The following is a 22,500-nucleotide window of genomic DNA, read 5'->3' as shown; positions in this document are numbered from 1 at the left end:
TGGCTGACTATATCTTCATGGAGCTCGCTTCGCTGCTATATTTGCAGATAGCTGAATTGTACACGGGGGGCACGGTGGCTTAGCGGTTAGCACGTTTGCATCACACCTCAGGGTTGGGGGTTCGATTCCCACCTCCGCCTTGTGTGTGTGGAGTTTGCATGTTCTCCCCGTGCCTCGGGGGTTTCCTCCAGGTACTCCGGTTTCCTCCCCCAGTCCAAAGACATGCATGGTAGGTTGATTGGCATCTCTGGAAAATTGTCCCTAGTGTGTGATTGCGTGAGTGAATGAGAGTGTGTGTGTGTGCCCTGCGATGGGTTGGCACTCCGTCCAGGGTGTATCCTGCCTTGATGCCCGATGACGCCTGAAATAGTCACAGGCTCCCCGTGACCCGAGGTAGTTCGGATAAGCGGTAGAAGATGAATGAATGAATGAATGAATGAATGAATTGTACACACTATATTTAAACAACGAAGGTGAATGTAAGCTAAAAGTTTCTTATTTTTTCCTCGCAGGGTCGCTGTATGAACTTCAGCAGGGTGAAATCCTACCCTCCACCTCGTTATCCACACAATAACACAAACAAGAACAAAGACAGAACAGGGCACATCTACAGCTTGCCCATCAATTCAACCCCACCTGCCCCAAAAGGCAAACTGCCTCCCACCCCAAACTGCATGTACTCTGCCCACCCTTCAGACCCTGATCACTACGTTTCCTACCCCTTCTACCCTTCTCCCTCCCCAACCTCCTCTCTTCCTCCTCTCCCCTCCACTCCACCCCCTTCTGCCACCACTCCACCTCCATACTCTCCTCCACCTACTAGATCCCCACCCTCCCTACTAGCCCCACCCCCTTCTCCTCCAAGTTTTCAGTCTTCAAACACAATGCAAACTTCTTGTCTGGCTCCACCTCCTTATTCAGCTCCATCCATGCGAGCGCCTCCTCCATCCCGCCCACCACCACGACCCTCTGTCTAATGGAGAGGGGCTACTGAACCGAGGTGGAATGACAAGCTGCGCTTCGTTCCTGTTTCAAACATGTCCAGATGAACATCCTGACATCATCACGTGAGTGGAGCTGAGAAACAACTTCAGTCCACCATTCCCAAGAAGGAAACTGCAGCAATGCATTATGGGTATGATGTGCTCCTGATGACTTGATCCAATAATCAAACAGGAATAAAGCCTAGTGTAAATGGGAAGAACTTTTTGGATTCATGAGATGTTTCACTCGTTTCCAATCATGATCTGAAAAAAAAAAAAAAAAACGTTTGCATGATCAACATGCAAGTCTCTGTAAGTGTGGAACGGAGAGATGGATTGGAACTAGGAAATGTGGAACGTTTCTAATTAAGCACATTAATGGAACGTTGGGAAAGTTGGATTGTAATTGCCAGCTAACGATGTCATGGTGTTACAGCAGCTGACCAATCAGCAGCTTTACTTAACTTGTACGAAGTAAGATTGCACACGCATTATATTACACTCTTTTTAGATTTCCGTCTCCACTCTTTCGATTCCAGCTTTCATTCCTTTTCATCTTCTTACATTATTTCACCTTCATTCACTCGTTTTTAATTTAACTCTTTCAACAAGGCCATGTTTTCATGTTAAGACCTCTTCTTCGTCCATTCATTTATTTTTCCCCAGCGTTATTAATTTCATTCCTTTCCTGTTAACCCTTCCATTTTTTTAATCCCTCTATTTCCATTTACTTTCTTCCATGCTATCATTCCTCCAAATTTCTTACCCCTAAATTCAACCATATGTTCTTTTTCATACTCTGCATAAATTTTTGGAGTTAAAATTTCCGCCTTTCTTTCTTGCTCATATTAAGAGCTCCACATCCTAAACTCAGCTTTTTGCCCCCCCACAGAAGTCAGTGTTTATTTGCATAAAAAAATCTTTTCTTTAAAGTAATCAAGATGAGTGAGAATGTTGTAAAGATGATGTGAGGTGTTAAGTTTGTATAAAATGGAGACTTTAAATGTGTATATACTGCGGTATCGCCTTTTGGACAGAAACGCAATAAACGTTGGCAAATTTTGCTTTTAGTCATTGATAACGTTACATCCGGTAATATAATCATGAATGAAGCATTTCTGATATTCGTGTGGTCATGTGAAAGCCTGCAGCTTGCTATCTGTATATTCTGGATGTAAACCCTTACTTGCTTGTGAAAATACGACTGTAGCACTTTCTATGTGAAGATTTGTTTGGGCATTAATGCAACACACAGCATGTTTTGTACATTCTAACTTAACCTGATCACACAGATCACCATGTATCTGTACACTGCAAGTGCAATTTGTTTTTTTACATAAAAAATAAAGCAGCATGTATATTATTGTTTTTCTTTAATATTAAGCCACAGTTTTACCCTCAGTCTCAGTCTGTGCTGCATAAACAGATATACAGACATGCATAGAGAAACAGAAATAGATACATACACAGAGAGACATGTGTGAATAGCAGTTTCTGTCCCTTCTATTGGTAGTTTATCAAGCGCATCTTGGTGTGTTTACTCCATTACTTGTAAAAGGAAAGTGGAAACAATTCGATCTCCTCTCGCGCCTTTGCTGACACAGCAGGTTTCACGTTGAGACATTTAGACGGTAAGTGACGCGAGAGTGGAAACAGACCGTCTCTGAAAGCCAGCAGAAGGTGACAGCAGATGCGTACACTGCCAATGAACACAGCAGCAGGAGCAGAACTGAAGCCTGTGCTTTGTCTCACAGAAGCGATTTGAAATTCCCCTCCATCTTTGAAGAGTGCAGCAATAAAGAACAAACTTTATATTTATACATGATAATGTGAGTCATTCTCTGACAAACTAACTGACAAAATGACATAAGGCAAAAAAAATTGCTTTAAAAAATGTCCTATATAACTTGACCTATATAACCTGTTCTCATTACGTCATGCACTCTTCATCCTCTGCCTTATTTAACGTCCAACATTGTTCCTCTTTACATCTGGAATCCTGCTGTCTTTAGCGTCCTCATTATTTACTACAGAGGTATAATAGGGTGAATGGTACATTTTAAAATACATTTTTAATATTTCCTGCTTGCATCTTTGAGAATTTTCTTTTGCAAAGAACATGTTAATGAGACCGACACGAATGTACTGAATGTGATGCGCAGTTATTTTATCCGTCTGTTTAAATGTTACTCTATAAATGTTATCTTATGATTTTCTTTCTTCTTATGTTACGAACCACAGTCCTAAAGCTGCAGCTGAATTTTAAGAGTACAGTACCTATAGTACAGCTATATATCTTACAGCTTTGCATAGTAAATGCCTCCAGAAAGTTGAGGGGCAGGAACGGGGGAATAGCAAATGAGCGGTGGAGCCAATGAAATGGCTCCAGAATAATGAGTTGTGGCCAGAGAAATATTTATAAAGTGTTGAGGGGTGGAGCCAGGAGAGTGCCTCCAGGGAGGTTGGGGGTGGGGCCAGAAAATAGCTACGAAGCATTGAGGGACGGTCCAGTGTAATGATGCTTAAGAACTGAGGCATGAGGCTCGAGAAAGATTAGCATGTGGGGCCAGAATGGTTCAGGAGACCTGAGGGGTGGGGCCATGAGAATGGTTCAGAAGAAATGAGGGGTGGGGCCAAGGGAATGGTTCAGGAGACCTGAGGGGCGGGGCCAAGGGAATGGTTCAGGAGACCTGAGGGGCAGGGCAATGGGAATGGTTCAGGAGACCTGAGGGGCAGGGCAATGGGAATGGTTCAGGAGACCTGAGGGGCAGGGCAATGGGAATGGTTCAGGAGACCTGAGGGGCAGGGCAATGGGAATGGATCCGTAGAGCTGAGGGGCGGGGCAATGGGAATGGATCCGTAGAGCTGAGGGGCGGGGCAATGGGAATGGATCAGTAGAGCTGAGGGGCGGGGCTAGGGGAGATGGATTTGCAATCAGAAATAAATCTTTTGCATGACAGAACAATCACAAGCAGCTTTGTGAAAAAAGATATAGATTAATAATGAAATGTGGGTTTGATATGCTTCCTTCACATTTCTCCTTCATTTCGAAATTGAGTATAGACCTAAATACTGGTGCAGTGAATACAGATAAGCAATAATTAACCAACAAAAATGCATAGAAAAAAGATGTGTACTGGAGGTGATAAAACTGCATTAATGAGGTTTACATGAGAAGTACAGTGGAAATAAAGTGCTGCAGAGAGGAAGAAGGTAGTTGAGACCTCCTACAGTCCTACACATCACTGGGATAACACTGTGCCTGAAGTGTGCAGTTCTGTTTGTGTTGTCGGGTATCTTGTAAATATCACGTCCACAGTATTCCCTTTAAAACATATTTACACATGCATATTTTTTGCATGATGAAAAGAAAAAACAAAAAAAAAAAAAAAACACGTACGTATGGAGCGGCCAGCCCGATGCTGATGATGTCACTGCTGATGTCAGAGAATCCTGGAAACTCTCAAACCAGACTTGTTGATATGACTTCACAATGTCTGTCTGAACATGTCACACATATCGTGATGCACTAAAAAACTGAACTAAAGAACTGAAAACTCTGGCCTGTGCCATCTCTGTAAAACAAACACTAATTCAGCTGCAGCATGTATAATCCTGCAAATCTTCACAGACACGGCTTCGTAAAATGTTCCTGTAGGACATTAAGGCTTCTCCTGATGATACCTGGCATGAACTGATGTTCTGACATCCAAAGTCCAGGAATAAAGTGGCCCAACAGAGACAGAGCCAACTGCAGCCTGCTGTCCCACACTGGACACAACACGATGCGCCGTGATTGGCTGCTGTCCCACATTGGACACAACACGGTGCGCTGTGATTGGCTGCTGTCCCCCACTGGACACAACACTGTGCGCTGTGATTGGCTGCTGTCCCACACTGGACACAACACAGTGTGCTGTCTCTGGCTGCTGTTTGACACTGGAAAAGACATGGTGTGCTACATGGGGCACGTTGATTGGTTGCTGTCTGACAGCCGTAACTGGACGTGGGCCGACACCATGTGCAGCGATTGGCTGCTGTCTCGCACTGGATATGGCATAATTCACAGTCACTGGCTGCTGCAGCACTGAAACATTATTACGAGGCCCAAACGGAGCCTGTAGGAAAACGTCTTGCTGCCTGGAAGGGAAGGGAGCAAGGGAGAAAACATCCGCGGAGGGGACGATAGTGAAAGTTTCCTCCTTCTCCTTGTCCTGTTCCTGAGCTCCAGGTACGTAACCATTCATGCTGATTGGCTCACCTGCATACAGCACAAGAAAAGAACAGGCAATAATCAGTCGACTAGTAAAGTGCGATATTCAACAAGGTACAGTATCATTCACATAACCTGGAATTCTCACAGAATGTACAGTATGATCCTGTACGATCACGAACATTTAAACATACTGATCTGCAGTTACACACCACTTTAGATAAGGATTTAGAATAAAATGCACAGCTCATATAACTGCAGGACTCCTGATCAAGCAGAGGTGAGTCACACACTGATTACACCCTGGGCTACAAAAAAGAAAGCAAACTATTCTGTTACATGTCCAAGAGACAGATGAGGGGAAACAATTGCTGTGCTGTTAAGAGAATCTGCCAGAAGACAAATAGGAGCAGGAGAGTTATCTAGAAGTGAAAGTGATCGTTCCTCTCCGCTGTCAATCAATACAATACTAGGCAATTATGAACGTTGGCTATTAAACCAATCGCGCAACTTGCTGTTCTCCGATCAAAGGCAGCATGCACATGAGCTGAAGAAAATTGCTTTATGGCACGTAGGTCTATATTTCTATATTTCCACGATGCACAAAATCTTCTCTTTATCATCTTTATGACACTCTTAGACACACAGTACAAATGAATATACTGATAGAACTACACTCTTTAGGGCAGACGCTGGTTTTGACATTTGACTTGTATCATATGATTCAGTATTCATTTTCCACTGAAATGTTCAACGTTTTAATAAAAAAGACAGTTAATCCGAGCTGTAAATCAGGGTGAAATAAATCTTACCTGGAGAAGATGAGGTAGAGGCTGTTAGTCAGAGTAGTGTGAGAGCCATTTTTAGGTCACATGCTATCATTTCAGAGATTGTTAGTGATTTCTTTTGATCCTTCCATCATGGCTACATACATATTTTCACTTCTAAATGAACAAAATGATGAGACTGGCTTCTACTCTATGTTTGTTCCATCCATCCATCCATCCATCCATCCATCCATCTTCTGTACTGCTTATCCTACACAGGTTATCAGGGAAGCTGAAGTCTGAACTCCCAGAGAGACACATTGGAGGATTTGGCAACCCATTACAATCTCACGCACAAACATAAACAACAATTTATAGATGCCAATTAGCCTGCTATGTCCTTGGAATAGGGAAGGATACTAGAGTACCTGATGAAAACAGAGCTCTATGCACACAAGACAGAGGCAGGAATTGAAACCCCAACCCTGGTGCTGCAAGGCAAGTGTGCGAACCACCGAGATTTTAAAAGATGTGTGTAATTGTTGATATGCTAAATTCTTAGCGACTTGCAACAGATAGAGTGAACGCTGGAGCATTCTAACATAGGAAAGGCTTAAGGAGAAAGGATGTGGTGCTTTGTGGTTTCTTGGTAACAAGACAAGCTGCACTGTCTCATCGACTTCAATAAAGAGAGTCAAAAGAGAATCTAATGAAGAAACTACCTCAGGGATGAAGGACAAACCTCAACATTAATTACTATAATCAGATAAAGAAGTACATGTTGATCTTGAATGAATAAAAGAAATCATAATCGTTGAAGATTTCTGAGGCAAAAGTGGAATAAGTCCGTGTAGTGTTTTATCGCTACCGAGTGAGAAGAGTGAGAGCTTGTGAGAGCTAATGAACACCACTGAACAATTCTGTTTCACATGTACATGTTTATTGAACACGCTTTGTTTCTTTTTATTCTCTTTTAGACAAAAATATAGAAGGTGCACATGGAGTCGTCTCCGCTCTAACACGCGGGTTCGGGATTTTGCTACGGTGACGATTCGAACCCCAACCAAAAAAAAACAAACAAACAAATAAACAAACAAACAAACAAAAAACAACATCTGAGCACATAAAAGGAATCGTGGGCGACTTCTGCACAAATACACAAATCTGAACTGCAGCTGCGATGCGATTGAAGGACAGCGGTGTGTTCTGCGCTGAAACACTGAGATTGCATAGGGCTTAGCGGCGTTTCCTACACGCGACTGTACACAGCAGGGGAATATGAGCTCAGGCTTGATCAGAAAAACAGAACACTAAATCAGGGTGGACCTGCGCCTGAGGTTCTGTAATCATCCATGAACACTACAGCAGAGGGAACCGTTTAAACAGGCAAAAACTCGACATGGTCATTCACATTATATAATCAATCGATATCGCTGATTAGCGGCTCGCCCGGTGATTAAGGTGTCTGAATACAGTTCAGCATCGCTCAGGAAATCATTTACCTAGCTTAGGTCAAAGAGGAAAGAAGGATAGAAAGATGAAACAGAAGAAGAAACATAGGAAAAGAAATAAGAGAAAGAGGATAGGACGTGAAAAGATGAAGGAGGGAGAAAGAAATAAGGCGATGGGAAAGATTTAGATTAGAGAAAGGATAAGGAACAGGGGAACGGGTGGTAAAAAAAAGGAGATGAGGAGAACAAGACAGTGGTGAGGCAATAAAAAAAAGAAGCAAAGATATAAGAGAAGATAAGGGAAGAGAAATGAGTGAAAGAGTGAAAAAATAAGAGAAAGAAGAGAGAAGCTAAAAGACGGAGGAAAGGGATAAGAAAAGGAGAGAAATAAAAAGGACAGAAGCGTTTGATAGCCAAGCCGATTGGGGGGGTGGGGGGAATAGGATGAAGAGAGATTGTGCTTTTAGCAAACGTGTTTATACTGAACCCAACTCTTAGAATTGGCATCTCAAAGAACACACCCACAGGCCTGACTGAATTCTGTGTCACAACTATGTCTTAATGTAAAACAGTAATCTGAAACACTGTCATGCTGAGATATGCGTGTGTGTTTCTAGGCATCAACATGGCATTATTAAATACACACATTTGTCTAGGTCTAGATCTTTCTCTCTCTCTCTCAAACACACACACAGACACACACACAGAATTGCTGCGGAAGTAGAAGTCGGACTCCAGGAAACTCAAACACATATTTTCCACATTCGCCTAAACACACAGGGCTCAGAAACACCCGGAGTGTGCCAATATTCCTGTTTCATTTCATGATCATGGCTCAACTTCATATCATGGCTTTGCGACATCATCACAATAGTGAAAAAAAAAAACTAACAAAAAAAAAAAAAAACAGACTCCATGTATAAATGTAGATGTCTCCACTGGGATTTTTACAGCGTCTTGTTCTGATGATGATGGACACGTCCACTGCTGATCTCCATATCAGGGTCCTATTATTATATAGACTCGACTGATTTGCTCAGTGAGATAGAGAGAGAAAGGCTGACTGAGTGAGCGAGCGAATGAGACACAGAATGAGTCACTAAATGGGGGATGTGTTAGCGGTAGTGTTTGACTACCATTTGGAAGGTTCGAATCTGCCACTGCTGGGCCCCTAACCCTCCACTGCTCAGTTGTATAAAAATGAGATGAAATGTATGTCCCTCTGGATAAGGCGTCTGCCAAATGCTGTAAATGTAAATGAAGACTGAGTGATGAAGTGAATGAGTGAGTGAGTAACAGTGACAGAGTGACCGACTGACTGACTTACAATGTGACCTAATGACTGGGACTGACTGACTGACTGACTGAGTGACTTACAGTGTGACTGAATGAGTGAGTGACTCAGTGAGACTGACAGTGACTGACTGAGTGACTTACAGTGTGACTGAATGAGTAAGTGACTCAGTGAGACTGACAGTGACTGACAGTGACTGACTGAGTGACTTACAGTGTGACTGAATGAGTGAGTGACTCAGTGAGACTGACAGTGACTGACAGTGACTGACTGAGTGACTTACAGTGTGACTGAATGAGTGAGTGACTCAGTGAGACTGACAGTGACTGACAGTGACTGACTGAGTGACTTACAGTGTGACTGAATGAGTGAGTGACTCAGTGAGACTGACAGTGACTGAGTGACTTACAGTGTGACTGAATGAGTAAGTGACTCAGTAAGACTGACAGTGACTGACTTACAGTGTGACTGAATGAGTGAGTGACTCAGTAAGACTGACAGTGACTGACTTACAGTGTGACTGAATGAGTGAGTGACTCAGTAAGACTGACTGTGACTGAGTGACTTACAGTGTGACTGACAGTGACTGACTGAGTGACTTACTGTGTGACTGAATGAGTGAGTGACTCAGTGAGACTGACAGTGACTGACTGAGTGACTTACTGTGTGACTGAATGAGTGAGTGACTCAGTGAGACTGACAGTGACTGAGTGACTGACTGACTGTGTGACTGCGACAGACAATCACCAAGTGATTGAACAACTGACTGACAGAGTAAATCATTTTATGAGGGCATGACTAAGTGAGTGACTGTTGATAGTAATACATGCAGAAGAGAATATTTAATACACTCGTCTTGGGCTCTATCTCCAATTGTAGGAACTTCTTCCCCCAAATGAAGAAGGAATGTCTGTATGGCAGAGAATTGTCCTCACAGCACTCTAATATTGCTATTAGGGCTCTAATATGGAGATCTGAGCACTGCATTTAAGTCCAAAATAAAGTTTTCCTTATTTTACTTTCCGAATGCTGCCTATCTAGGGGAACCAATATCGTGTCCATGGTAACAATATTGCCTGACAATATATCATATAATTGGTTATCGGCACATGCCTATTCAATACACATAACATAAAGATATAAAGAATTCTTTTGAATAATCTATGACTCATATACATATGTTTATATCTCACACACACTCGTTCACTAACGCTCTATTCATATTCACATAGAATCTTAAGTAGGCATACAGGAAAGATCTCATTAAAGTCTATAATCATCTATAATATCACTACAGTAACGACAGTAAGACTCTCTTTACACACATCACTGCATACAGTGCAGATACACTGCTCATTTACACTTACAGCTTCACACACACACACACACACACAAAATCTATTTACATCGTTGAGGGGGGAGGGGTGGACTATGGAGAAACGAAGGGAAATGTGTGCATGAGCAGGTGAGAGGAGAGAGAGAGAGAGAGAGAGAGAAAGAAAGAAAGAAAGAAAGAAAGAAAGAAAGAAAGAAAGAAAGAAAGAAAGAAAGAAAGAAAGAAAGAAAGGAAACAACAGGATAGAAAAAATGAGAGAAAATAGATGAGACAGAACAACAGGAGAGAGTAAGGCAAAAACAGAAAAAGAGAGAGAAGGAAAAAACACCAACAAAAAGATCATATGAAAGAATGATGGGAAATCAGAACAAAAAAGAAGCAAAGAAAAAAAAAAAGAAAAGTGAAAAAACATGAGAGAAAAAGAACTAGGTTGCACCAGAGGGGAAAAAAACTAAAAGAAAAAAATGAGAGAAAAAGCAAAGAAACAAAATAAAATAAATATAAAATGAAAAATGGATATATAAATAGTATTAAATGAAAAAAACAAAAATAATAGATGCTACAAAATGCAGTGCAAGTGTGAGACGTGATAAGACAGAAATGTCTTTTGAACTGATCAATACGCTGAGACGCATCTCTCTCTCACATATACACACACACACACCACACACACAGAGCTGAATATGACAAAAGAATGAAGAACTGACAAAAAGTTGAACATGAATGAAAGAAGCGATAAACCCCAAAATGAGAAAAAGAAAGAAAAAAAACACGCAATGTGCAGCAGGATAAAAGCAATTATATAAGCAGATGCAAGGATAGATGGCGGGATGGACGGATAGACAGATAGATAGACAGATAGATAGACAGATAGATAGACTAGACAGATAGATAGATAGATAGATAGATAGATAGATAGATAGATAGATAGATAGATAGATAGATAGATAGATAGATAGATGAGGGAGGGAGGGAGGGAGGGAAGGAATGAGGGAGGGATAAAGTGAGAGATTGAGAGACAGACAGCATTCAGCTCTACAGGTCGATGAGCTGATCCACCAGCAGCAGTGAACAAGCCAAACTGGGCAAACTGGAGTCAGAGCCAGTAGCGCTGTGGGAAGAGCCTAAAGAGAGGGGCGGGGACAAATCGGGTGGGGGAAAGTAAGAAAAGAAACAAGCAGCAGGGAGAAGGAGAGAGGAAAGAAGAAAAAGAAAAAAGAAAAGAAAAATGCATTTAAACAATTGAGAAAAGAAGATGAGGAAAAAAAAAAAAAAGTACATAAATAATCAAAAAAAAAAAGAATTAGCGTTAGCAAGGAGGGCAGAAAACAAAAAAGAAAGCAGCAGGACAAAGGAAAGGAGGGCAGAGAGAGGTCATCATTAAAGAACAGTTCTACAGTAAAAAGCATTTTAATCAACACACAGAATTCTGGAAACGTCTTGAGAACCATTTTGGAATCAGATCAGACGGCATACAAAGTAGAGAAAGATCTAGAGCATGCAAATAATTACAAGGTTCTTACACGAGTGTAAAGCACCTGAATTGTTTCCCTTTAGTCTAATTTGATCTCAGACACCATTTCCTACACTAGTGAGCTACACGTCCATATAGGGGAAATAAAAGAGAGGCATTGGAGACACAACGGTGCTCTCTTTACCTTGAGACGTTTTGGAGACGAGCACTGGGATCGGGTCAAACTCGTCATCTGCACTTTTGTCTGAACCTGGTGGCTCAAAGCCAGAGATCAAGCATGTCGAGTCTGGAGAGAAAGCGAAGCAACAACATTGTGGGGTTGGCGAGTAAAGAAGGATCAAAAATGTTGGCGAGACGTCAGAAACAATGAGTTGATACTGTGATAAATAGTGAGCAATTGCACCTGTCATGCTGTGGACAGATCCACCTGACACCGGTGCAAATTCATCTAGATAGGGGGCGGGGCCAGAGGAGAACGGACTGCCCAATAGAGAGTCTTCTCCACTCAGAGTGTCTATCACACAGGGAGAGGGGATTTAACAACATAATAAACATTTCCAACCTTTTGGAATAATCTGTATAATCAACTGGAAGTGAATGATGATGATGATGATGATGATGAACTTTACTATATTGAGAATCCAAGTTATTTTTCTCCTAACAAATTTCATAGACAAACCAAGCCACATGCATATTCCACTATTTTTATTTTTCTTATTGGATGAGTCTTACCTGTCCTCACTGCATCCGACTGCACGGAATGAACCTGAGGAGCCTCCAGCCCTGGAATCAGCGAGTCCACACACACCTCAGCACTTCCTGTGTGCGTGTGGATGAGAGAGCCAGTGGGCGGGTTTTTAATATGTTATATACACACGTTTAATTTATACAGACGAAAGCCGGCGTCTCAAAACCGGCGATGAAACACATACATGTGTGAATGTGCACATTACCATCTCTCATGTCTTCTACAGAACTGCCGAATGGGTCAGACAGTGACAGGAGATCAGGCAGCATAAGAGACGCGTCTGGAGACTTCAGACCTTCTATTAGCTTTTCTGTATAAATATGGAACAAAAGAGACGAGCACATGAGACTGTCATTCTGCATTCAGCACCGCAATGTGAATCTGTAAAAATCTGTATAACATTTATCTAACCCTCCTCGAATATCTACTATATCTATCTACCCCAATCTAACACATTAGCTTCAGCTGAGGTCAAAGGACTCCATACTCCTCGGCTAACAGAAGATATTCGGTCTGTGTTACAGGTGTATTTCACTTTAATTCACTGTGTCAGAAATGCAGTGGATCAAATGTTTTTGGAGGATTCTAGAAATTATTGTAATGACTTTCAGAAGCTTCTAAGTGGGCAACTGAATGAGGAAAAAATTCCAACAAACTACTGTGGGCAGGATCTGATGGGAGGCTACCCCAAGTTCAAGTTCAAGCAGTTGAACTTCAGGCAGTGAGGCACCGGATCCGGGCAAAGTGTATGCAAACGTCTGACCCGCTTTAATCGGATATGGTAAATAAATACTGAAATAAATCTGCTTCTATGATATTATTTTGAATGATCTCTCATGCCTTAGAGAACTTAACATGGTAAATGTATGGGAACAAGAAACCCTCATCTAGATTTGGGACAGAACCTGCATCTGACCCTAATGTAAAAATTATGTAACAACCGATAAATTCTCATCGAAATCCCACCGAACAGACACGCTAGATTTAGTAAATTTAGTAAAGGAAATGAAACAAAGCTGCATTAAAAACAGCAATGGAATTCAAGGCTGGGTCAGACACATGTAGCTCATTTAATCACGTCTTCACATTCTTACTCGTCACAACTTTCACATCTCAGACAGGAGGGTACATTTTACTGTGAGACTGTTGTTTGTGTATGTTGTCTCGGGTTCGGGCTGGATGTACAGTAAATAGATGAACTCACCGGGTACTGCCAGCAAATCAGCACCTGAATCCAACCCCAGGATATCAGCAGGTCTTTCAGCTGAGCAGAGACGGACGGAGAGAACAAAATCAGGACTGTCCACCTCTTTGTAACGACAAACCGTCATTTCTCAATCGTTTTATATGCATTCTAATTTAGAGCACATCATAAGGCTGCATGTAAATAAAGTTTATCTGAGGATGAAATTGACAGTGATGACATCTGAATGTTAAACCCTTTGAAGCCCAGCACATCCGTTTAGTTTGTGTATCACTCTACGTATGCAGACCTTATGCCTCAATCTCTCACCCCATGCCTATCAAATGCCTGTTCTCCAGACCAGTGGTATCACAAACACAAATATATATTCACACACTTCCTATCCTGCTGGTAAACACACACACACACAAACACACACATGCACTGCAGCTGTGATCCTTTTGATGAAAGAAGACCACCTTCAAGTCAACCTCTTAAAGTCAGAGCTCATATACATAATATTTAAAGGTATGCGCAATGATTTAATCCTGTGGAGTTACGTACAGCTGTGTTAAAAAAAAAGCCACTGATGTACATGTGTGAATGAACTACAGAGACTGTAGAAGTCATTTATCTGGCATGTACACCGTCGGCGTCACTGTCTGTCGGCTCAGGAAAGTGTGCATGTGTCAGCTGACGCTATCATGTGGGAAACACATCTATACACTTTCTGAAGCCTTCGTCATTGCGCCATGTGCTATACAACCTCTGATGCCAAACATTGTAATGTGACTTCAAAAAAGTCCAAATGAAAACCATACTTTCCTCTTTATAGCCCTTCTTGACTAAGATGAAAGAGATACAGTGTACATTCGCAACCATGCATCGTTTTTATTTAGTGCATGATGTGTGAACAGGACTTAAAGATAGATTTAATATGAACCATGTGGAACCAAATGCTTCAAGTATATCTGTGGGTGTGGGTGTGTGTGTGTGGGTGTGAGAGAGAGAGAGAGAGAGAGAGAGAGAGAGAGCGAGAGAGTGTGTGTGTGTGTGTGTGTGTGTGTGTGTGTGTACCTGAAGGCTGAGTAATGGGTTCAACAGAGTCCAGTCCAGGGAGAAGTTCCTCTGTGCAAATGCTTGGAGGCTCTGCAGTTTCTATGCACACACACAACCCAAAAAAAAATACACAGGAATGGTTCATTGTATAGAAAAGAATATTTCTTGCACACACACAGTTATTTTTGTATGTAAGGATTTTTCTAATTCTTTATATTTGATTTATTCCTTATACAATCTCAAAATTGACCTTTACATAAATATTCCTCTCTTTTCTATTCCGATCTTTTCTTCACTGAGGTTTCCCTTGATTCACCTCACTGGATTACTTTTCATTTGTGCTCAAGGGGACAGATTTCCTGTCCAACAGAAGCAAGCGTTTTGCTGAGTCGAGTATAAATTTAGAGCCCAAGCAACATGAAAACTTGGTGTGGATTTAAAACTTTGGTTCTAAGGACCAGTGTGGGAATCAAAATATTACAACGTGTGTACGAGCTCTTCAAACAAGATCCAGTGAGTATAGCTCAGGTATATACATGTTTTCAGATGCCTATACGTTTGGCCTAAAACTTAAAGAAACTCAATGGAACAGAGTTACATATATTATTTTTCCAGGATAAGGTTTTATTTAGAACATTTTAACAAAATTGCACGTAAATGCCACTAATTACCTTTGGAGAGTTTGCTAAAGTTTTTGTTAAGCAGTTCCTCTGCAGTCAGTTTGGAGAAGTTGTCATCTCCGAAGGGGTTCCAGGACGGCTGGTCCAGGGCACCAAGACTCAAAGCAGCTGTGGTGCCAAGACTCTGAGCGGAAGGTGTGCTTAGACTCGGGGCAGGAGGGGCAGAAGAAGTGGCAAGACTTTGAGTAGAAGTGGTGACAAGATTTGGGACAGAAGTGGTGGCTCCACACTGCTGACCGGATTCATACACACTCTGCTGGGAAGACTGTGGTGAGTTGGATGGAGTGGCGCTGGCTGACCTGCAGGGTGAATATAGACATGAACCACATGAGATATGGATCGGCTACTCAAACATGTACAGTAGTCGTGAGGAAGCTGTGAAACCGATGATCTCCCTCTGTAGCTAATTTGTGTCCAGATGTTTACAAATGCAACTTAATTGTCTGTCCTTTTCATTTCCCTTTCATAACAGTCCTAATTGACTCACTTTGTACTTCACCAAAAAGCATTTCCATGGTTATACAGTATCTAGCTAACGTAATGTCACTTCACAGGCGGCAGACAGGAATCACACTTTCTTGCAATAGTTATTCTGCAAGCTAGCTACGTCAGTACGTAGCTACGTCCTATTCGGACGGGACTAGTTTTACAGGGGGTCGTTAGAGAAATTTCAGTTTCACAGACGTACTTTGCGATTTTAATCCCGTCCAAATCTGCCATGTCTGTCTTTTTCTCACACTGTGTAAAAATTCCAGAGCAAATTACCTACTGTTTTTCAGCAAAATCGGCGCTCCTCTGAGAAATCTAATCCCGTCTGAATGCGAATGTCTGTGATTGCCGAAAATGTTTTTTCCAAAACTCGTTTTCTTGTCTGTTTTGGTCAACGTGAACTACCGTATTAACCCTAGCGCACCGGTATTCAAGTTTCTGCTTTCTGCACACCAATAATGGATGTAAATGTGTTTGCTATCCTGCGAAGAAATAAAAAAACGAAATCAAGAAGAAGAGCCAAATCACGTAAATTGTTAAGACTGGCTACTGTAATATCAGTTTCAGGTAAGAGTACTTTCATTTCTATAGTTAATTACTCACTCACTCACTCACTCATTTTCTACCGCTTATCCGAACTACCTCGGGTCACGGGGAGCCTGTGCCTATCTCAGGAGTCAACGGGCATCAAGGCAGGATACACACTGGACGGAGTGCCAACCTATCACAGGGCACACACACACTCTCATTCACTCACGCAATCACACACTACGGACAATTTTCCAGAGATGCCAATCAACCTACCATGCATGTCTTTGGACCGGGGGAGGAAACCGGAGTACCCGGAGGAAACCCCCGAGGCGCGGGGAGAACATGCAAACTCCACACACACAAGGCGGAGGCGGGAATCGAACCCCCAACCCTGGAGGTGTGAGGCGAACGTGCTAACCACTAAGCCACCCTGGACATGTGGTCTTGTGCAACGCCCACATGTAAAACACACACTCCTACCTCCGTAATAAACACAGAGATGTTAGTCCCGTCCGAATCAATACATGAAATGACAGACGTCGGTTGAAAAAAATTCTAACTCAAACGTCGTTTGGAAAACTAGTCCCGTCCGAATAGGGCTTAAGTTAATTCTGTTTACAACATCTGGGTTTGAATTTGAATGGAGAAAGTGACAAAAAATATTTTGCATGTAAGTAACATGTAAATCACGTATGTATGTATGAAGTGTGACCATAACAGGAAGGTTGTTACTTGGATTTGTTGAGGTTCGCCTCAGCTGTAGCAGCCTGTAGCTGCTGCGTTGACTGGCTTGCGGACACACCAACCATTGCACTGTGTGTGACATCACTCTGGATGCGTCGATGCCCTGCCTTCTGGGTCTTTGGGGAAGAAGGCGGGGTTTGGGAGAGGCCCATATTGGTAGGCTGGACGGGGATAAAAGTTTTAAAAAAAGAATTTAGAAGAAGCCACACTGTAAATATAAATAAAATTAGTTTAATGTGTTTTTTATGTTAGAGTGTCTCTCTAGTGTACAACCTATTTACAAGGAAGGTGTTTGCTAATTTTGTAGGTCCTGCTGACGATTACCATTTCCCCAGCAGAGGGCTGGACAGGTGGGGTGGGTGTAGGCATGGCTTCAAGTGGCTGTGCTGCAAGAGGCTGTATTTGATGTTGTGCTGGTGGCTGTTGAGTTTGTTGTTGTTGTTGTTTGCGCTTGGCACTACGTGCTGGAGCAGTGGGTGGAACCGGACTCGACGGAGTGGGCGTGGTTTTCTGAGGAGCAGGACTTGTTACTGCTGGAGGGGCGGGGCTTGTCACCGGTGGAGTTACACTTCCGGATACAGGTATTGAGACTGGGATTGGCTGCACAGGCTGTTACAAGCAAACAAATACACAATACATTCAGTTAGGAACTGCTTACCATATACAGTGGGGCAAAAAAATATTTAGTCAGCCACCGATCGTGCAAGATCTCCCACTTGAAAAAATGAGAGAGGCCTGTAATTTTCATCATAGGCACACTTCAACTATGAGAGACAAAATGAGAAAAAAAATCCAGAAAATCACCTTTGTTGGCAATGACAGAGGACAAACATTTTCTGTAAGTCTCCACTAGGTTTTTACACACTGTTGCAGGTAGTTTGGCCCATTCCTCCATGCGGATCAGTGATGTTTTGGGGCTGTCGCTGAGCAACACAGATTTTCAACTCCCTCCAAAGACTTTCTATGGGGTTGAGATCTGGAGACTGGCTAGGACACTCCAGGACCTTGAAATGCTTCTTACGAAGCCACTCCTTCGTTGCCCAGGCGGTGTGTTTGTTATCATTGTCATGCTGAAAGACCCAGCCATGTTTCATCTTCAATGCCCTTGCTGATGGAAGGAGGTTTTCACTCAAAATCTCACGATACATGGCCCCATTCATTCTTTCCTTTACACGGATCAGTCGTCCTGGTCCATTTGCAGAAAAACAGCCCCAAAGCATGATGTTTCCACCCCGGTGCTTCACAGTAGGTATGGTGTTCTTTGGATGCAACTCAGCATTCTTTCTCCTTCAAACACAACAAGTTGAGTTTTTACCAAAGAGTTCTATTTTGGTTTCATCTGACCGTATGACATTCTCCCAATCCTCTTCTGGATCATCCAAATGCTCTCTAGCAAACTTCAGACGGGCCCGAACATGTAAGCAGAGGGACACGTCTGGCACTGCAGGATTTGAGTCCCTGGCGGCGTAGTGTGTTACTGATGGTAGCCTTTGTTACCAGCTCTCTGCAGGTCATTCACTAGGTCCCCCCGTGTGGTTCTGGGATTTCTGCTCACCGTTCTTGTGATCATTTTGACCCCACGTTGTGAGATCTTGCATGGAGCCCCAGATCGAGGGAGATTATCAGTGGTCTTGTATGTCTTCCATTTTCTAATAATTGCTCCCACAGTTGATTTCTTCACACCAAGCTGCTTAACTATTGCAGATTCAGGCTTCCCAGCCTGGTGCAGGTCTACAATTTTGTTTCTGTTGTCCTTTGACAGCTCTTTGGTCTTGGCCATAGTGGAGTTTGGAGTCTGACCGTTTGAGGTTGTGGACACGTGTCTTTTCTACTGATAACAAGTTCAAACAGGTGCCATTAATACAGGTAACGTGTGGAGGACAGAGGAGCCTCTTAAAGAAGAAGTTACAGGTCTGTGAGAGCCAGAAACCTTGCTTTTTTTTGTAGGTGACCAAATACTTATTTTACCGAGGAATTTACCAATTAATTCATTAAAAATCCAACAATGTGATTTCCTGGATTCTTTCCCCATTCTGTCTCTCATAGTTGAAGTGTACCGATGATGAAAATTACAGGCCTCTGTCATCTTTTTAAGTGGGAGAACTTGCACAATTGGTGGCTGACTAAATACTTTTTTGCCCCACTGTAACTGCAGGATAAAAGACACTAGAAATCACACTAACCTGTTTGTGCTGAGGCTGGGTAGAGGAGTGTGTCATCTGGGACTGCAGTGCTGCGGCTGGCTGGGCCAAATTCACACTCACAGCTAAAGACACAGAAAGAGTGAGAGAGGTTGGAAACATTGGTTGTGTAAGGTTTTGTATGGTTTGTGGAAAAGTGTGTGTGGTGTGTGAAGTTTTCCCAAAGGTCAATGTGAGGTGTAAGTGGTGTGTGTGTACCTGAGTGTATAGGTGTACCTCTCTTGCGTGGTGTGAGTGCAGCAGGTTGGATTTGCAGGACACCCCCTATTGGCTGAGCCTGAGCAGCTTTGGGCCTCTGACGTGGTGTGATGGATGTCTCAGTAGTGGGAATGGGATCTGTGAGTCTAACACACACACATACACACTTACAATTTAATAAACACTGTCTCTGTAACTGATATACAATTCAAAAACATTCACATGTTGTGTCGAAAAAGCATTTTTTGGTTCAGTGACACCAACTAGTTTCACCAACTAGTATAATATAATAGAATATAAACAGAATAACAGCATAAACCAAGCAATATGCTAAAAAAAAAAGTACTAAGGGTAGTTTACCTGGCCTTGGTCTGTGTTTGGCTCTTCTTTGCCGCTGCTGCCTCACTTGCTCTTATTGGCTCAGGGAGCTTGGTGGGAAGAGGGGAATTCTGTAAAATGAAATAAACATCATAGATATAAATTCTCTGCTCATTTACAAGCGTTCATAAATAAGGACAGCTACAAATCAGAGACAAGCACAGAAATAGACCACCAGCCACAACAAGCTTATTGTATTTTATCAGCAATCATCCTTTCTTCAAACTTTGAGTAAATTATTTTAAAATCACAAAATATAAACAGTACAGAAAAGAGAGCGTGAGAGAGACAGACAGACAGACAGACAGACTGACAGACTGACCTGTGTGTTTTGGACAGGACATTCACGTCGAGCAAGTCGGAAAGCAAAGTGAGACACCTGATAAATATCGGGCCGTTTATCCGGATCGGGCTCCAGCATGTAGCCTGACCCAGAACCACACACCAGCAGGAAGAGGAGGACAAGAGGAAGAAAGAAAGACCATCAAGAGGTGTAGAAAGAATCAGTGGCACCCACAACCATAGCTGAGAAACTGTGTTAGTGCATTTTGTATCTTGTCATTACAGCAGGACAGGGTTGTAAGAGGCTGAGTGTGTGTGTATGTATATTTTGTACATTTTGTATCTTGTCATTACAGCAGGACAGGGTTGTAAGAGGCTGAGTGTGTGTGTATGTATATTTTGTACATTTTGTATCTTGTCATTACAGCAGGACACGGTTGTAAGAGGCTGAGTGTGTGTGTATGTATAAGAGCTATGTCTCATTACTGAAGTACTGTATACACTGAGGCTGCATTCATTAGTCAACGCTGTAATGTGAACACTCACGGATCAGACAGTGCATGTCGGAGGAGTAACGGGAGTTATCCGGGATGGTGAAGCTCCCGTCACATATAGCCACCTGACTCTCTCCGAAAGGCAACGAGAAAAAGCACAGCTTGTACAGCAAGCAGCCCAGAGCCTGAAACACACACACACACTTACTTTCAACAAAACTAATAAAACTACTAATAAAAACACAAGACAATGCACACCGTTAATCAGGAGTAAAATAATACATTAGATTAGGTTTATCATAGTAGACGTGTATATATATTAAATCTGATATACTGACCCAGATGTCTGCTTTGGTTGTGATAAGTTTACCGTTATACAGGTTCACCATCTCAGGAGCTCGGTATGAGAGAGTGGTGTACCTACACACACACAGACACACACACACACACACAATTTATCACAGCACACGTGCACATACTCAGCATAAACCTCTCTGTTTTTTTCAACTACAAGTTGGAGGAGAAAAAAAAGAAAAATTAGAAAAACAGAAGAAAAGAGAAGTAGAGGAAGTGGTGGTATGAAGAAGACAAAAGAACGGTGAGGATGGATATGGGGGAAAAAAAGAGAAAGAAGGATAAGGATACGGATGAAGTGAGCGAGACAAGAAACGGAAAGTCAGGAGAAGATCAAACAAGAATAAGGAGACTGAGAAAAAAGAAAAATAAAAAAAATAGAGAAAAGGAAGAAATTATGAAAACGGGAACGGGATGACAGATAAGGCAAGAGAGACTAAAAATGGAGGTAAAATGTAAAGAAGATTAAAAGAGTTTGAAAAGATTTGTTAAAGAGGGTCATACTTTTTTATCTCTTCTTCCACAACAGTCACTCCGTCACTCTGGGGGTTTTGGAACTTCTTGGTAGCGCTGCCGAAATCACACAGTACATAATGTCCCTGATCATGCAACAGGATATTCTCCACCTGAAACACACACACACACACACACACAGGTCATGATATTCATATTCCATCCACCTCTGTTGATTATTGGTGGATTATTGGTGTGTGTGTGTGTGTGTGTGTGTGTATGTGTGTGTGTGTGTGTGTGTGTGTGTGAGTGTGTGTGCGTGCGTGTGTGTGTGTTCAGGTCTATGGGGTTATGGGGTTTGGTGTTGATATGTGGATAAATGCTTTTGTTTGGATGTACTTGGTGTTTTACAAGAGTTGTGTATATGCGTGTGTGTGTGTGTGTGTGTGTGTGTGTGTGTGTGTTTGTATACCTTAAGGTCCCGATGTATTATGGGAGTTTTATACTGGTGCAGTTGAGCTACAGCTTCACATGTATCACAGAAAATCTGCAACACTTCTGTCTCTGTGAATCCCGTCTGAAGGCGCTGGTTCATCAGATTCACCACCTGACCGCCTACACATACACACACACACACACACGCACGCACGCACAAACACACACACACAAGTTAGCCTAACAGCATGGTGGGTGTTCTAGAGTTAGACACCCAAATAACGCTTGATTGGTTATAAATACATTTCAGAATGGGAGACTTCGAGGAGTTCAACTCTGCACATGTTCTCAGGAATTTGCTGTTGTCTACTGATGGAAAAGTTTTCAGACACGTTTATAAACACAGACAAAATCAAATCATATAATCGCTTTCACCTTGTGCCTGTTTTAGGTAATGTCTGGTGATTTTAAAATTAAAGGGAAGCTTCTGGAAAATAAAAAAAAGGCAATAGTAAAGGAAGGAATAGTAAAAGGCATCAGAAATGCTTGGGCTAATTCTACAGATTTACACATATACACACACACACACACACACACACACACACAAGAGTGTGTTAAGAGAAACAGCTCTACAGCTTCTCATTCACTCAATAATCCGATCAGCCAATCATGTGTCAGGAGCATAAAACTGTGCAGCTATAGTTCAAGAGGTTCAGTTAATGTTCACATCAATCACGAGAATGTGATCTCGAT

The 22,500-nt window shown here is 42.2% G+C and overlaps 2 protein-coding genes across 5 annotated transcripts in view; one reads left to right on the top strand and one right to left on the bottom strand.

The window, feature by feature from the left end:
- Positions 1-2,334, top strand: part of antxr1b (ANTXR cell adhesion molecule 1b) — a 26,535-nt gene extending 24,201 nt beyond the window's left edge. For both annotated transcript variants that reach the window (XM_060895658.1, XM_060895657.1), the window contains exon 18: positions 513-2,334. In XM_060895658.1, the coding sequence (XP_060751641.1) occupies positions 513-977 (465 nt within the window). In that variant the 3' untranslated portion in view covers positions 978-2,334. The remainder of the gene's footprint in view (positions 1-512) is intronic.
- Positions 1-22,500, bottom strand: part of aak1b (AP2 associated kinase 1b) — a 36,280-nt gene that overhangs the window by 7,093 nt on the left and 6,687 nt on the right. The window contains exons 4-21 of one of the 3 annotated variants that reach the window (XM_060895653.1): positions 21,785-21,927; positions 21,364-21,485; positions 20,844-20,925; positions 20,558-20,690; positions 20,052-20,155; positions 19,712-19,800; positions 19,352-19,497; positions 19,136-19,218; positions 17,277-17,561; positions 16,941-17,113; positions 15,180-15,487; positions 14,527-14,607; positions 13,471-13,530; positions 12,472-12,576; positions 12,251-12,337; positions 11,922-12,032; positions 11,703-11,804; positions 2,348-5,244 (exon numbers count right to left, since the gene is read on the bottom strand). In XM_060895653.1, coding sequence (XP_060751636.1) covers positions 4,646-5,244; positions 11,703-11,804; positions 11,922-12,032; positions 12,251-12,337; positions 12,472-12,576; positions 13,471-13,530; positions 14,527-14,607; positions 15,180-15,487; positions 16,941-17,113; positions 17,277-17,561; positions 19,136-19,218; positions 19,352-19,497; positions 19,712-19,800; positions 20,052-20,155; positions 20,558-20,690; positions 20,844-20,925; positions 21,364-21,485; positions 21,785-21,927 — 2,813 coding nt within the window. In that variant the 3' untranslated portion in view covers positions 2,348-4,645. Of the gene's footprint in view, positions 1-2,347; positions 5,245-11,702; positions 11,805-11,921; positions 12,033-12,250; positions 12,338-12,471; positions 12,577-13,470; positions 13,531-14,526; positions 14,608-15,179; positions 15,488-16,940; positions 17,114-17,276; positions 17,562-19,135; positions 19,219-19,351; positions 19,498-19,711; positions 19,801-20,051; positions 20,156-20,557; positions 20,691-20,843; positions 20,926-21,363; positions 21,486-21,784; positions 21,928-22,500 lie in introns of those variants that run through there. The other 2 variants (XM_060895655.1, XM_060895656.1) reach the window with 2 other exon arrangements.

The sequence above is a fragment of the Tachysurus vachellii genome, chromosome 20 (assembly GCF_030014155.1).
Source record: "Tachysurus vachellii isolate PV-2020 chromosome 20, HZAU_Pvac_v1, whole genome shotgun sequence".
NCBI lineage: Eukaryota > Metazoa > Chordata > Actinopteri > Siluriformes > Bagridae > Tachysurus > Tachysurus vachellii.
The sequence above is the reverse complement of the archived record's forward strand: the minus strand, read 5'-3'. Positions and strand labels throughout refer to the sequence as shown.